The sequence below is a fragment of the Chionomys nivalis genome, chromosome 7 (assembly GCF_950005125.1).
Source record: "Chionomys nivalis chromosome 7, mChiNiv1.1, whole genome shotgun sequence".
Classification (NCBI taxonomy): Eukaryota; Metazoa; Chordata; class Mammalia; order Rodentia; family Cricetidae; genus Chionomys; species Chionomys nivalis.
Genome location: NC_080092.1, coordinates 84,367,259 through 84,383,952, shown reverse-complemented (window position 1 = coordinate 84,383,952; position 16,694 = coordinate 84,367,259). Strand labels below are relative to the sequence as shown.

The 16,694-nt window shown below is 42.6% G+C and overlaps 1 protein-coding gene across 2 annotated transcripts in view; it reads right to left on the bottom strand.

Moving 5' to 3' along the window:
* Positions 1-12,177: 12,177 nt before the first annotated feature.
* The window catches only part of LOC130876802 (leucine-rich repeat-containing protein 37A2-like), a 37,263-nt gene continuing 32,746 nt past the window's right edge, over positions 12,178-16,694 (bottom strand). For both annotated transcript variants that reach the window (XM_057773420.1, XM_057773421.1), the window contains 4 exons: positions 13,441-13,490; positions 12,610-12,643; positions 12,389-12,534; positions 12,178-12,306 (listed from right to left, as the gene is read on the bottom strand). In XM_057773420.1, the coding sequence (XP_057629403.1) occupies positions 12,210-12,306; positions 12,389-12,534; positions 12,610-12,643; positions 13,441-13,490 (327 nt within the window). In that variant the 3' untranslated portion in view covers positions 12,178-12,209. The remainder of the gene's footprint in view (positions 12,307-12,388; positions 12,535-12,609; positions 12,644-13,440; positions 13,491-16,694) is intronic.

Below are 16,694 nucleotides of genomic sequence, written 5' to 3'. Positions count from 1 at the left end.
CAGGTAAATAATTTTCTTTTATAAATAAGAAAAATGTCTGAAAACATTACCATTCAAGACTTTAACAGCCTTTTTGATTGTACCATGTGGGAGATTTTACAAGAGGTGTCTGTCAATCCACAGCTATGGATCTTTCTGGGATTAGTAGTTTTCCTTGGTACTATATGGTTTGATAATAGAAATACGATAAAGTCTTTACGAGATGAATCCAAGATTCTTAAGGCAGAGGTTGAATGCTTAAAAACAATTGAGAATGACAACAATCTTCTCAAGAATCAGTTTGAAGTTCTCCAGGCAGAGAATAGATCTTTGTTTAACACAACTCGACAAACTGAGCAAAATTTAGAAGAGGTACAGGCTGATGTTAAGGAGAAATTCATTACTATGAAAGAGGGAAAAGCTGATTTGGATCGTAAGATTCAGTCCCTTTCTGTAAGAACTGAAACCTTAACGGCTGATATTAAGGAGAAATTCATTACTATGGAAGAGGGAACAGCTGATTTGGATCGTGAGCTTCAGTCCCTTTCAGTAGGAACTGAAACATTAACTGAGAGAATCAAAACTGCTGAATGTGACAATCGGATTTTGTCTAAAGCTTATGACAGATTGGCTGAAAGATTGTCAATACAAGAAGGCATGGTTTATGCTATAAAAATTATGTCCAAAGATGAGATGTTATCTCTAATGGACAAACTTCATACTTTAGAATCCTCAATGAAGGCTTTGGAACATAATTCTGGACAGGAGATTCAGACATTGCAGAAGGCAATGGTGAATAGAATTGAAAAGATTGAGGAATTTCTAAATTCTGAGGAAGAAGAGCAAGGGGTAGAAAGGCAAATTTTAACTATATCTGTGGGTAAATCTCTCCAGGACAATTCCCACAAAGCTCTACCACAGTTCTACCTGCCTTTCCAGTAGTAACAACAGAGAAAGTGGTTGGTTCCAGAAACCCTAGGGTCATCAAGGAAGATACATGGGAGCCTGTCCGTATGAATGATCTCAAAGAAATTAAACAGGCTGTAGTGACTTTTCGGATGCATGACTCCTTTGTTAAAGAGATGCTAAAATCTTGGGCCACGACAAGCAGAGCAAGGCCCTCTGACTGGCTACAATTGAGTTCTGCAGTCCTTGAGAGTGGACCGCAATTGAAATGGAAATGCTTATTCAGGCAAGAGGCTAGATTTTTAGAACAGCAGGAAAGAGCGAAGGGAATTGAGATTTCCCTAGATCAAATTCTAGGAGAGGGGCTCTTTTCCGACCCTCAGGAACGAGCTAATTTGGATGAAAACACACTCTCCATGTGTATTATAGCAGCCTTAAGGGCTTGGGACAGGGTGCAAGACCCAGGACAGAGAATGGAATCATTTGTCAGAGTTAAACAGGGTCAGAGAGAACCCTTTAGTGACTTTTTGCAAAGACTAACTAAAGCTGTACAAATAGGGATATCTGACCCAGAAGCAAGACGTATAATGATTGAGTCTTTGGCTTATGAAGATGCAAATGTGGAATGCAAAAGGATTTTGGGACCTTTAAAGCTCAGATCAGCACCCTTGGAATAATGGGTCTTGCATAAACTGAATGTTGATACATTTGACTATGGCACTGAAGCATGGGTAGAAGAAGCAATTTCCAATGGTAAAAGGAGAGACATCAGAATACCAAATGTTTTAATTGTGGCAAAATGGGTCATATGAAAAGGAATTGTAGACAATGGATTTTCAGAAATAATAATAATGCATCTTCTAGAAATAACAGAAATAGGAGGACTCAGCCTTCAGGTTTATGTAGAAGATGTGGAAAAGGCAGACATTGGACGAATGAATGCAGGTCTACAAGAGATAGACTAGGCAACCTGATACAGACGGGAAATGTGAGAGGGGGGCCTCACAGGCCCCCATGGCCAAACATGGTTCAGTCATTTCCAGTTACTGCAGAGGACATGCTTTGTCAGGACAATTAGGAAGCCCCATGCCTACTGATACAAGCAATAATGATCAGAAAGATGAGTTCCGTGCGTTTTGGCAAACTTCTATAAATGATCAAAGACCAAAGCTAAGACTGTGTGTAAATGGCAGTTTTATTACTGGTCTGCTGGACACAGGTGTGGATGTAAGTATCATTACCCCAGAATCTTGGCATCAGTATTGGCCTCTTCAGAATGTAAATGTTCAGCTCCTGGGAATTGGAAACCTATCTCGAGTAAGGCAGAGCATGAGATGGGTTGAATTATAGTGCTAGAGGGACAAATAGAAAAATTAAGGCCATATGTAGCCAATATTGCAATGAATTTATGGGGTCGTGACCTATTACAACAATGAAATACCCAAATTAACATTCCTGCTACTTCTAGAGCCTGTATTTCTGAGAATAGTATTAAAAGATATTACAAACGGAGAAAACCGGCCATTCGGGCTGTAAAAGAACAAGCAATTGATGTCCCTTCAGAGATACCAACAGCCTTGCCTCTAAAATGGTTGACTGAGAAACCAATAAGGACAAAGCAATGGCCTTTAGCTGAGGAAAAGTTACAGGCTTTAGAACAGCTGGGACAAGAGCAATTAGATGCTGGACATATAGAAGAATCTACCAGCCCTTGGAATTCTCCTGTATTTGTGGTTAAGAAAAAATCAGGTAAATGGAGAATGGTGACAGATCTCAGGGCTATCAACAAGGTTATTCAACCTATGGACCCTCTGCAATCTGGAATTCCTTTGTCCTCTTTATTGCCAAAAGGATGGCCTCTCATAGTTATTGATTTAAAGGATTGTTTTTTCACTATACCTTTACAAAAAGAAGATAGAGAAAAATTTGCCTTCACAGTGCCTATTTATAATAATTCTCAACCTTCAAGGAGGTACCACTGGGCCGTCCTCCCCCAGGGTATGTTAAATAGCCCCTCCCTGTGCCAATATTTTGTGAATCAACCATTGCAAATAATACGCAAGAAATTTCCCAAATCGATAGTATATCATTACATTGATGGAGGAAGGTCATTTGTTAAAAAATAAAGAAACTGCTTGGCCCTCATAGGTTAGAACATAGATGGGTGGAGTAATCAGAACAGAATGCTGGGAGGAAGAGGAAGTGAGCTCAGACTCGATAGCTCTCCTCTCTGGGGCAGACGCGATGAAGCTCCAACCCAGGATGGACGTAGGCTAGAATCCTCCTGGTAAGCTCTTCTTGGGGTGCTACACAGATTATTAGAAATGGGCTAAATTAATACGTGAGAATTAGCCAAGAAGAGGCTAGATATAATGGGCCAAGCAGTGTTTAAAAGAATACAGTTTGTGTGTTGTTATTTCGGGGCAGAAGCTAGCCAGGCATCCAGGAGCTGGGGCGGCAGGAACACAGCCCGCAGCTCCTTCATCATTACATGGACGACATTTTGTTATCCGATTCAAACATGGATACCTTGAACAGACTGTTTGAAGAAATAAAGATACTTTTACGTAAATAGGGATTGCAAATTGCTCCTGAAAAGATTCAGAAGGGAGATTCTGTTAATTATTTAGGTTATAAAATAGGTTTGCAAAAAAATTAAGACACAAAAGGCACAAATTAGGAGAGATCGCCTACGGACTCTTAATGACTTTCAAAGACTGTTAGGAGACATTTCCAGTCTACGACCAGCTATTGGGATAACACCTGATCTAATAATTCATTTGAACAAAACCTTGGATGGTGACAAAGATTTAAACAGTCCCAGAGAATTAACAGCTGAAGCAGAAAAGGAACTGACAATGATTGAGGAAAAATTACAACAGGCACATGTGGACAGGGTAAATCCAGAGCTCGGTTGTATTCTCGTCATACTACCATCAAAAATTTCTCCTACAGGAATTTTAATGCAGAGAGATGATATTATCTTGGAATGAATCTTCTTACCACATAAACCAAGTAAGAAACTGAAAACTTATGTGGAAAAAGTCTCTGAGTTAATTATAAAAGGCAAGTTGAGACTTCGTCAACTAGCAGGCATAAACCCAGCAGAAATTATAGTGCCTTTCACTGCTGATGAACTAAAGAAATTATGGGAAGATAATGAACCATGGCAAAGGGCTTGTGCTAATTTTTTGGGAGACATTAATAACAACTATCCAAAAAGCAAGAGGCTTAACTTCATAAAGAGAACTTCTTGGATCCTTCCTCGAATTGTCCGTGATGCTCCAATAACTGAAGCCCATACATTCTATACTGATGCCAATAAATCAGGGAAGGCAGGTTACAAATCAGAAGAAGACTTGGGTAAGGTGGAACAAAGTCCTTATGATTCTGTCCAGAAAGCAGAATTATATGCCATTCTTATGGTGCTAAGGGATTTTAAAGAACCTATTAATATAGTTACTGATTCACAATACACAGAGTTATTTTACATATTGAAACTGCTGAATTTATACCTGATGATACAGAACTATCATTGTTTATCCAGGTACAAGATTTGATCAGGAACAGGCTTTGCCCTATGTATATAACACACATCTGATCCCATACGGGTCTGCCAGGTCCTCTAGCACAAGGTAATGCAGAAATTGATCAATTATTGATTGGTAGTGTGCTACAAGCCTCTGAATTTCATAAAAAAAAACATCATGTTAATAGCAAAGGTTTGAAGAAAGAGTTTTCTATTACATCGCAACAAGCTAAGGAGATTGTAAAGAAATGCCCTACTTGCTCTTTCTATAACCAAACGCCACTGCCTGCAAGGGCTAATCCAAAGGGCACCCAAAGGAATGAAATCTGGCAGATGGATGTGTTCCACTTTGCAGAATTATAATATGTTCATCACACCACTTGACATGTATTCAGGCTTTCAGTGGGCAATGGCTTTAATTTCAGAAAAAGCTGATTCAGTAATCACTCATTTATTAGAAGTCATGGCTATCATGGGTATACCTACACAAATAAAGACAGATAATGGTCCTGCTTATGTCTCTAGGAAAATGAAACGGTTTTTTGACTATTACAATATCAAGCATGTTACAGGTATACCATACAATCCTACGGGTCAAGCAGTCATAGAAAGATCAAATCGAACTATAAAGGATATGTTGAACAAACAGAAAGGGGTGGAAAACACCCCCAGAAATAGGTTACATAATGCTTTGTTAACCTTGAATTTTCTCAACGCAATGAGAAGGGAACAATGGCTGCAGAAAGACATTGGATAATGGAAAAGTCTACTGAACTAAATCAACCAGTTTATTTCAAGGATGTGCTGACCTCACAATGGAAGCCAGGAGATGTGCTGCGTTGGGGAAGGGGATTTGCTCTTGTCTCCACAGGTGAGGAAAAATTGTGGATACTGTCAAAATTAATAAAGGTTCATTTTGATGAAGAGAAGCCACTTGGAAAAGACAAATAACAATTCAATCACAAGGATGGCGATCATACTGATGGTAAGTAATACAGTTAGGTTGGGGGCAGGGTTCTTTTCTTATCGCCACAAGAAAATAACCATCTTCAAAGAATTTAAAGGACCCTGAATATATATATATATATATATATATATATATATATATATCTTAAACTGTCTTTGCCTTTCCTCATATCTGTGTCTTTTTTGTGTCAGTATATGTCCTTGTTGTTAATGTTGAAATTTCCCATAACAAGCAACAAATTTTCCTACAGTAATCTTTAAAGTTTCCAGGATGAAGATGGGGCCCCACGACATCAACTCAATCTGGTTTTTATGACATCGTGGATTTTTTTTTTAAAGCGCTAATATTAGACCTGGTGTTTTTGTTACCAACTACAAGAGACAATTTCGAATGGTGCACATTTTTGACAACACTCTGTCCGCACCTTCTCAAAACGCTCAGAGACTAGTTACAATTTTCTTAGGTCAAAGGTTAAATTGGGAATTTTACCATCATTTGCTTTCACAGGACCCCCTAAGAAGAACATCGCCCCCATGTCATCTAGAAGCAATCTTAGAGGACGACATCCTCTCTCCCAACAGAGTTTGCCCTCAGGGTTAGAGACATCTTTTAGTGGTTGGTTTAGGGTTGAGGGGATGGGGTGATATCTTATGGAATTAGGGGTATTTTCAAAAAAAAGGGGGGGGGGATTAACTGGTTTTATGGGATGATTGGTATTTGTGAATTTCTGTTTTTAGAAAATTGTATTGGTACTGTTTCTTGTATATTGATATATTGAATATTGAATGTGAGTGTTTCTACCTCTATTTTTTGTATAAGAGTATGCTTATAACTTTGTCTATATTGTATTGATACATCTACCATATTACAATGACATTTCTACCTCTGATACTATTTATATAATGACATTGTTTACAGTTGAAGATCATTGTCTTCATATATTGCACAGTTGTTTATTCTTTTAGTCTTCAAGTTAGATATGTATGAGAATTATATGTTTGTCATATTTATTTTTAGGTTAATCAGGTCTTTTAGATACATAGAGATTATATTTAGTATAATATTTAGATAGTATAATCTTCAGCCTCTTCGAAGAGCTGTAGAAAATGGCCTTTAATCTAACCTAAAATTCTGTGCCAACGAGACACAATTACTCCTGACAATGCCACTCTACTCCCAAGAGAACGTTGAGCAGCAAAGACACTCCACTAGGAGCTTGTCTTCTTGGCAGAACTGGCCTTTGGCTTAAGAAAAGCCCACACCTCAACTTCTGACAAAAATACAGAATATCCCTAAGTGGATGAAACAGGATTGTCTTATCCTGCCAAGACAGGGTAGGATAGTTCTAAGAAAGTTCCTTGCCTTTTATAATGGTATGTCAGTTATGTTAGGCCTTAGCCAAAGTTGGTTGACTCAACATTGCAAGCGAGACTTTGGGTGATTGCCCAGGTAGTCAGTTGTCTCTGTCAATTGTTGTACATTTTGGATATCTCTTGTTTGTTAAGTAATATTTATTCCCTTCTCAGATCTTTGATGGAGTTGAAGATTATATAATTGTAGTTACTCTCTACATTATTTAGACTCCTTGAGATAGAATGTTTAGCAAAACTTTTGTTCTCAATATTGTTTGTTATATTATTTGTTATTATTCTATATAGTTGTATTTGGTTTAGTTCTGTCTTATTGAGACAAAAGGGGGAGATGTAGGGATAAGCCCCGCCCATTAGGGGGCGTGTTCGCCTCTGGCTAATGTTTACATATAAATCTGCCGAGCATGCTCCCAGCTGCCCCTTCTGCTTTCCTGTTCTCCGTGGGAACCTGTGGTTCTGTAAGTCTATTTCCCCATTAAAGGTGTATATATTTTTACAATCTGCATTCATTTATGCCGTTACAGGAAAAAACTTTTTTTTAAAAAAACTAATCCTTCCCTTTAAGAATTCCCAACTGTCCCACCAAATTTGATGACGATGATAGTGAAGTGTGAGGCTAGCTGCCACTTCAGAGACCATCTGAGCAGAGAATACAGGTGGTGCACAGCCTGGCCAAGGACAGCTGCAGCTGCTAGCATGCAGCTGTGAGCTGAGAGCACGTGGAAGTCACAACAGTAGAAGCCCAAGCAGGTGTCAAGGCAGCAACCTAGTGTGGCAGTAGCCTGAGGAGGGGGTCCAGAGGAAGAGTAGGCTGGCTGTCTGAAAAGCACACAGGGAATCAAGTGGGAGAAGCACGCACTGCAGGAATTCAGGCCAGTGGTGAGGGGTAACTCTGGCGGCATTTGAGTCCAAGTGCCTGTGGAGATTACTGCAGAGAGGCTGCAACAGAAAAACCCCAGACTCACTCAGAGGGCTTGGGGAAGAAAAGCAAAAACAAGGAAAACCAAGCTGACGGTGAGGTGACCCTGGTGGATGCAGTTTCCGTGTGCAGCTCTGGCCAATGCCTGCAAGCAACTGGCAAGGAGCTATTTCATAAATTTGTGCCCCAAAAGTTGGGCACTAGTTGAAGCATAAATCTAATTAATCTTATCAATAAAAACCAGAAGTTAGAATTGGGGGTAAAAGCCTGAAAGATTAGAGAAGCAGAGAGAGAGAGAGCCATAGTCCCTTCCTACCTCCTTCATCCTCCATCTAAAAAGGCTAAGATCTTGTCTCCTTTCTGTACAGACCTCCAGACCTCTATGGTTAACTAGTGGCTAGCTCTATCCTCTGACTTCAAGCAAGCTTTATTTGTCATAACACAAACAAAACTCACACAACTTTGGTGGGAGGAGCAGGAGCCAGCTGTTCACACTGCATCCACACTCAGGGAGCAGAGGGAGATGAAAGCCAGGGCTTCACTTTTCCACACTGTTGAACTACCCAGACTGTATCGTGTAACCAATACAAGCTCCTTTTAATTTCTACCAAGTCTATCAGTTCTTTTCCCCCAGAGAAACCTGACTAGTACTGTGCTTGGAAACTGCTTTTGTGAAAAAGAATCAACTTCTCATTTCCATTTGCAAGATAATGAAAAAGTCTGACGAAATTTTGGCATTTTATCTCTGTCCTGTTCTTGTCTTAATTCTAGGAATAGTTGGGTCTAGCAGGTCCTTCTCCCTAGATGAGGAAAATTCCTCATGGGGGTGGTCTGACCTGATTCAGCTCAAAGTCTGGGTGTAACTAGGCATTTCCCCTTTGTCCCTGGAAAGACTGGGACTGCAGCCAGGACCAGTGTTTCTGTCGTCTCTGCAGGTGGAGGTGGGGACACTCTGTCACTGTGAGAGTGACAGAGGGGAGAGAAGCCATGCCTGGGGAGGGGCAGCATGGTTCCTGAAGGACAGCGAGTCCCTGAAGGAGTAGGAGAGGCCTGCAGTTATGTAGTCTCCACCTGTGACTTTTGAACCTCTTCAGTGGATAATAGTGGGCATGGTGGAAGTGCATGCTGGGTAGTCTGCCCTTCCTCTTTTACTAGATAGGAAGATGGCAGTAGAAAAAAAGACAGCATCCTCTCTCTCTCTCTCTCTCTCTCTCTCTCTCTCTCTCTCTCTCTCTCTGTAAATATCAGCCCAGGTCATACCTATGCCTGCTGCCATGTTACAGACCTTGCTTATGGCTCCTTCTATGTACTTATTCTGTGTGGGAGCATAGGCCATGGGAGCAGCAGGAGGTGGGTGGGGAGTTGCTGACTCGGCCTGGATGCCTGCCTGTGTCCCTTCTCATTCCTAAGGGCTAGGGAAGGAGGTGCATCCAGATGAGTTTGGGGACATTAATTTAAATGAGTAGAAGAGGACTCATTCACTCTCCTACCTTGTCTGAATCAGCAAACCCTGAGAGGAGCAAGGCAGAGAGCTGATGTCCCCTGTCCTTATCTGCACATATCCTTCTCCACTTACCCAGAGAGTTTCTTTTGGGTTCTGCTTCCAGGAATCCTAGTCCCTAGAATGGAGTATACTTAACAGAAATAAAAGAAATAGAAACAATTTTTGGTGGTATTGTTTGTTTTCCTGAGATTTGGGCAAAGATTTGGGTTGTAGACTGAGTCATTTCAAATTTTCCTGATTTTGTAATCATCCTCACAGAGATGAAGATATTGTCCGCCTCACTTTGGCTACTAGACTAGTTGTGTTGGCTGGAGTCATCAGAGCAGAGGGAACCTCAACTGAGAAAATGTCCCCATAAAATTGGGGTATAGCCCATTTTCTTAGTAATTGACAGGAAAGGACCTGCCTGTCGTGGGTGGTGCCGTCCCTCGGCTGGTAGTCCTGGGTTCTATAAGAAAACAGGATAAGCAAGCCATAGGGAGTAAGCCAATAAGCAGTACTCCTCCGTGGCCTCTGCATCAGCTCCTGCCTCCAGGTTCCTTTCCTGTTTGAGTTCCTGTCCTGATTTCCTTCTGTGATGAACACTGATCTGGAAGCACAGTCAAGCCCTTTCCACAACATACTTTTGGTCACGGTGTTTTATCACAGCAATAGTAACACGAACTAGGACATTATTAAAATAGTGATTTCCAAGAAAATTGAAATTTCCCCACAATCTAGTGATGGGAAAAGGAAAAAGCCAAAGCCTGGTGTCAGTCAGAGATTCTCAACAATGTGCCAGAGAGACGGGAACAGAGCTATGTCATGAACAGGGTTACTTAGTAATGTATACTTCTTGCCCTCTATTTGAATCTAAACTTTATGTCAGGACCAAGAAGATGGACTCGAGGAGAACCTGGTGCTCCACTTCCCGATATGGCCACACTGGATAAATCTTCCTCTACTTTTCATGACTGTTTCCTCTATCAGCCTTTTGAGCCTAGTTTGTTTTGAGGGCTGGGACATAGGCTTGGACCCTAACAACTCTAGTTACCCTCTTTATCCAGAATGATAGCAGTTTCTAGACAACCATTACTCTAAATTCTTAAACACACACACACAGAAGGTCAGGGCTCCTCTTGTCTGGGGGCTGCTCTGTTCTCACTGAATGTCCTTCTTCCCCCTTCACTTGGGGGCCTCATGATGCTTCTCATGACCATGAGGGTCAGGTACAGCTACAGGTCCTTACCAGGAGAATCAAGATGATTTCTGACGGTGGCGAAGGCCAGAGGAGGGAGGAAGGGATGATAAGAGGGATATGGACACCTCAGAAATAGGGATAGATGATCCAAGCAGGAGACTATAGCCTCTGACTTCTAACACTATTTCCCTCATGTCTAAAGGATATGAAGCCTGGCACAGTTGTGCACGCCTTTCATCCCGGTACTCGAAAAGTAGAGGCAGGTGGATCTCTGTGAGCTTGAGGCCACCCTGGTCTACAAAGTGAGTCCCAGGACATTAAGGGCTACACATGGAGACCCTGTCTCTAAAAACCAAAATAAATAATGCTAATAATAATAAATAGTAATATTAAATAAATGGATGTGGAAAGTGCTTGTGTTGCCAGTTCTGGGGTGAAGAATAACGTTTCTCAAAACTTGTTTTGAGAAATGAACAATGTAAGCAGCTGTGTGGAAAGACCTGACCCAGGCTTTGGGAAGCCCAGCAACAGAGGCTCCTCTATTCTTGCTTTGTCAGCTTCTCTTGTTTCTAACACTGTTACCAAGGTAATAGCCCTTCCACTCAAGTGTAGCATTGGAGTTGGCTTGAGAGTTTCTGTCCCTGTGTCAACATTGTAACTAAAGTGCCCAGCTCTGAGCCTGGTCCATCCTTGGTCCTCAGGAAGAGTGGTATCACCTTCCATATGGATGCTGACTTTTGTCCACAGCAAGGTTTGTGTTTTTCCAAATCCCTGTCTTTGCAGCACGGCAGGGTAAGGTTCGGTCTGTAAAGGTCTAATGGCTTATGATGATGTGTGGTCTAGGGTACTTGAGCAGGCTGCATTCTGCTTACATTCCAAGTCCTGTGGCCTGGACCTCACTGGTAACCTCGAGGTGGCCCAGACTAACCTTGAAGTTGTAGGAATTCTCTTTCCTGGACTTCCCAAGTCCTGAGATTACAGGCCTGCCCAACCCCAGCTACTCGAAGACAGTTTGGAACAATGCTGCTACGGTAGTTTGTTGGATCAAATGGCATAAGACATAAAAGTCCAGCCCAGGGCTTGACACCGAGTACACACACCATTCCTAGGGGGCAGCGGTGGGTGCAGCTTCCACTGCCTCCCCTGTCTTCAAGATACTCCTTATTCTTGTCCTTTAAGTTGCCTCGCTAACGACACCTCCTTCGCAACTAGCTCACTGACCAGCAGGTGAGGACTAGAGGGCCACTCGCTCTGCTTGGACCCATAGCCAACCACGCAGGCTGGTGGTTCCCCAGCCACACTGCTCCTCTGGGGACCAAGAATGCTAAGCATCCATGACCAGCGCCAGTCTTTGTATCACTGAATAGTCAGTAATTCTTTTTTGTTCGGTAAGCACATTCCCCATTTTGAGATCGTGTGTGTGTGTGTGTGTGTGCGCACGCGCGTATACGGGGGAAGGAGAGGAGTGTCTAGGTTCATGCATGCTATGGCAATCACGTGGAAGTCATAGGACAATATTTGGGAGTTGGTTTTGGCCAACCACCTTGTTGAGGCAGGGTCCCTTATCTGTTTTTTTGCTCTGTACTCCAGGCTAGATGACTTTAAGTGATTCTGTTTTCACCTCCTATGTTGCCCATGAGTGCTTCCATTACAGATGCTTGCTACCTATGCAGCATTTTTTTTTTTAAACTTGGATTCTGGATCAAACTTGGCTTGCATGGCCACTGCTTTCACGTGATGTCATCCTGCTGGCCCCGCTCTAAACCGCTCTACATCCATTTTCATTTCCTTGTGTACAAAGGCCTTTGACACTCACGAATCTACCAAAAATAATTTATTAATAAACGATATCAGATCATTCTGTGCCTTCAATGTCATCTGCTGCTTCACTCTCTTCTGCTTCAGCGACTGACAGTTTCAGGGCCAGCGGCATCACTTTCCCCTTGACCTCCCTGGAAGAAGAGCAGTGTCAAGGCTTTCAAACTTTGAAACAAGCATCTTGCCCTTAGCTCCTCATTTGAGCTAGACATTTACCTTGGTACATCCTTTTTGAAAATCTCCTCCTCTCCAGAGGACTCCTTGTCCTGTAGATCCTGAGCCATGTTTTTCTTGCGTGTGTCGTGAAGAGGTCTATACATATCCCTAAGCCATAGTGGCCACCTTAGCCAGAAAAATCCTTCCTAGGAAACAGAAGGGGAGACATTAGTTCTGTTAGCCCCACCTTCTCCAGCCACAGCACCGAGTCTCGGGCTTACCTGACTCTCACTGTCCTTGTAGCATTTCTTACTCCTTGGAAGAAAACACATGTAGAAGACAGTTAGTGATTGTGCCGTGTGTGCGGTGTTGTCTGGGGACATCTCGGCTCTCCCCATAACAAAGATCACCCCAGCACTGGGACTTAACAACAATCCCATGCATATCTGGCTTTTAGGAACTTTCCAAGTCTGTTGTAAGGCCCCACAATGCCCCTGGGGAGATCTCTGCCTGTGAATTTTCCTGGAGCAGAGGCACCAGCATGACACAGTAGCCCCACTTATTCCACTGAACCAACTTCTCCCTCTGAAGAAGCCACCCTGGGCAGGAGCCCTTTGCTCTCCTGCAGATCAGCTCTCACAGGCAGACTTGCTGAGGTGAGGGAGGGGCTGCTCCTGCTTGCCTAGCTGCTTCCTCCTCCAAGTACAAAGCCCAAGTCCACAGCACAGCTCACAGACTCACGGGGTTTCACCCTGCAGCCTGCCTCTGCTGAGGAGTTGTAAGAGCAGTTTAAAGGGCACAGGTCGCTGCGCATGGTGGATCATGCCTGTGATCCCAATCCTTGGGAGCCTGAAACAAGATTCTCAGGCCGTCTCGGCTACATAGTGAGTTCTGTATGCTGCCAACAGCAGAACAGGCACAGCCTAACCTCCTTTCCTTAAAGAAACGGTGACACTTGGAGATGTCTCTGTTAGTCTTGGGTACATTTGCCATTTTGGGGAGCCAGGCAAGACATTTGGGGAAATAACATTCTTCCTGAGTTTCCCCAATTAGGCCCAAGCTCTCTGCTAGCTCTCAGGTTCTCTTTGAACACTTGCTAATCTTGTATTTACCCTGTGGACTTTTCTTCATCTCCATCTCTTGCTGCTCTGTGAAAATAAACCTGTTTTGGAAGAAAACATGATCGTGATTATAACAGCGATTGAGGTCTCCAATCTCTATCCTTTTCCTTAGCTGACATCTACCCGCTACTCTTCTCTTCTGTAGCACCTAGTTTGGGGGGTCCCATGTAGCTGGCACTTAATATGGTGTATTGACTCTTTTACATAAAATTAAACAAGTCCTAATAAAAATTCTTAAAAGTCAAAGAATATCTTTAACTTCATCAACGTATATACGAGAAGAGCAAGAGCAGAATGCCTCCGACCACAGCCACGAAGCCTTTGTCTCTGGTGAGCTTCTGAGATGTAATATGGAAAATAAACATGGTATTGAGGAGGGAACTATTATTGCTATTATCTGAAACAATGAACAACCAAAAAGTCCAAGACAATTGACTAATATTTCATTAGAATAAGAGGATTCAATACTGTTGGCTAGTCACAAAATAAAAGAGAGCAGGATACAGAGCCCAATAGATTTTGCATGTATCTCCCATAAAAACTAAGCAAGTTCCCATTTATGATAGCAATGGAGATGGGCAGTGTTTCAGAACAAATGTAACTTAGGATGAGTAAATTCTCTGATGAAAATGCTAATTCTTTTAAAAGAACACTAAGAGAAATGACAAGCCACAGAGAGAGTTTCTGTCTAAAAACAAAAGTCAATCTAAAACAGCAAAAGCTTGTGGATCTATCTTGGTGTAGAGTGCAAGGCCTGGCTTAATCTCAAAGAGGAGGAGAGGGAGAAGGAGGTGGCAGCAGCAGAGGCAGCAGTAAAGGTATCAACTGTCAAAGTAGAACTGTAAATGCCATGCTGTCTTATGCAATCTGGCCTTTTCCCCACTTACATGTATGTGCCCACATGTGTGGTGAATGTGTGAGTACATGTGTGGGTACATGTGCGTGTGTGGATGATTACGGAGGCTTGAGGTTGATGTTGGATATCTAGATAGCTCTTCCATCTCATTCCCTGACTCAGATTTAATCAAATCCAGAGCTCACTGATATGACTAGCCTCATTATGCAGCTCGTTCTTGGGCAATCCTACGTCTCCTTTGGGATGGGAATTACAGGTGACTGGCATGCCGCCATGTCTGACTGGAATTCCCCAGGTCCTGAGAATTTTAAATCTAAAGTCTAATCTTCACGTTTGTGTGGAAAGTGCTTCAACCATTGAGCCATGTCCCCAGTACAAACATTTATTTTCTTTTTTCTTCCTTTTTTTTTCTCTTTTTCTTCCCTCCCTCCCTCCCTCCCTCCCCCCTTTTTCTTTTCCTTTCTTTTTAAACAAATAAGATCAGCTGACATTTGGTAGGGAAATGTTAAGAATGATTACACAATGTATGGAAAACAGAACAGAGAACAGGAGCTTGCTCTGTCAAATCAACAGGAGTTATCCTGCAATGTGGGGCTCAGTTAATGTAACCAGCAGGAGTTATCCAGCAATGTGGGGCTCAGTTAATGTAACCAGCAGGAGTTATCCAGCAATGTGGGGCTCAATTAATGTAACCAGCAGGAGTTATCCAGCAATGTGGGGCTCAGTTAATGTACAAAGCAACTCTGATTAATGCTGTGATTGTTGACTGGTGCAAGAAGAACATCAGGATCAGGTAAGCATTCAGGTGGAGATGTATCTTAGACCAGTCAATAAAGAGTCAATTAGCCAATATAAATTATTTCACATCTAGATATTCTTGTGAGGGAGGTTGATCCCCGACTCAACCATACCCGCCAAAAATGAAATAAATTCTAGGCAGATTAAAAGAATCTATAAATAAGAGGCTGGAGCGATGGCTCCGCAGTTAAGAGCACTTCCAGAAGACTGTGCAATATTCCTACGCACTGTGTAAGTACACGTCATTGTACACACAGGAGGAGGCACAGGCCGGCAGATGAGTGGCCTCGGCTACAGACACTTTCCTTTTCCGCTGGGTTGTTTCACCACAAAATATATTAACGCTCTGGGTGGTTTGCAATGGTTCCCTAGTACTCTCACACTCCCAGTACTTCCTGTTTGTCTCTGGGGGGCGAAACTGACCAGTGAAGGGTCCGGGGGCAGGCTTAGGGATCAGGGGAATGAATGGGAGATTTACTCTTGGTTTGGCCACTGGGCCTAGGTGCTCTTCACCCTAGGAGAGGCTGATAAGCTCTTCCCAGAGGAGTCTGAGATTAGATCAAAGAATGGAGAACTCTGTGCTGTGCTCAGCAGGCACAAGCCTTCTATCCTGAAGGATGTGGAAGACAGCGTGCGTCCAGACCCAGCAAAGGCCTTTGCCTATGGAGTGGAAACAGACAGTTCTCCCACACACATTAATTTTTAAAACCACTGCTATTTTCTCTCACTCATTTTTTCCTCATATTTATTAAAATATGTTTCTTTAAGGTGAAAAGTATCTTTTAGTAGCTTCCCTCTAATCCCCCAAATGACCAATTGTTAGAGTGATATTTCAGAAGTCTTAGTGTCTGGGCAGGTAGCACAGTGGTAGAGAACATACTTAGCTTGCACAAGACCTAAAATTAATCCCCAACACCCTGCCTATACATGCAAATGGTTAAGAATAACTGGTCTGTCCATTGCTTTTCTCTATATGATACTTAAAAAAAATATCTTTAGACTTTTTAGACAGTGTTTAATGTAGCACAGGTTGGCTTCAATTCACCATGTAGTTGAGGGTGGCTAGAACTCCCAATTTTCTTGCCTCCGCCTCTAAGTTGCTGGAATTATGGGAGTGTGCCGCCAAGCCTGGTTCTGTGTGCTACTTTAGATATGCATTGGATTTTTATTTTTCTTTGTTTGGTAGTTAACTTAATGTCAGTTTTCTAGTCAACACTGTCTGGGTAGGGTCTCACCCCAATCCCTGGCATCCATTTTGGGATGTTGGGTAGAAAGTTCTATTTCAAGCCCCCTCTCCTGGGAGTTGCTGCAGTCCAGAGTCCATCTCTGAGAAAGCCGGCCAAACGGTGACCCCTCCACAGAGAAGGTCAAGACCACTCTTATAGGCTATTTAAACTGCCCCCCAGAGAACAAACACATGGTCTCCCCAGTTTTCCTTCTTCCTCTCCATGTTCTGCCAGAGGACCACCCAGGAGCGCTGGTATCCACTAAACCTGGGCTTTTTCTAATTAGGTTTGATTTGGTCCGATTTGGCTTATTCCATCCGTCCGCAGAGAGGTTTGTTGGGCCAAAAAAGCTTTACAAACACCTT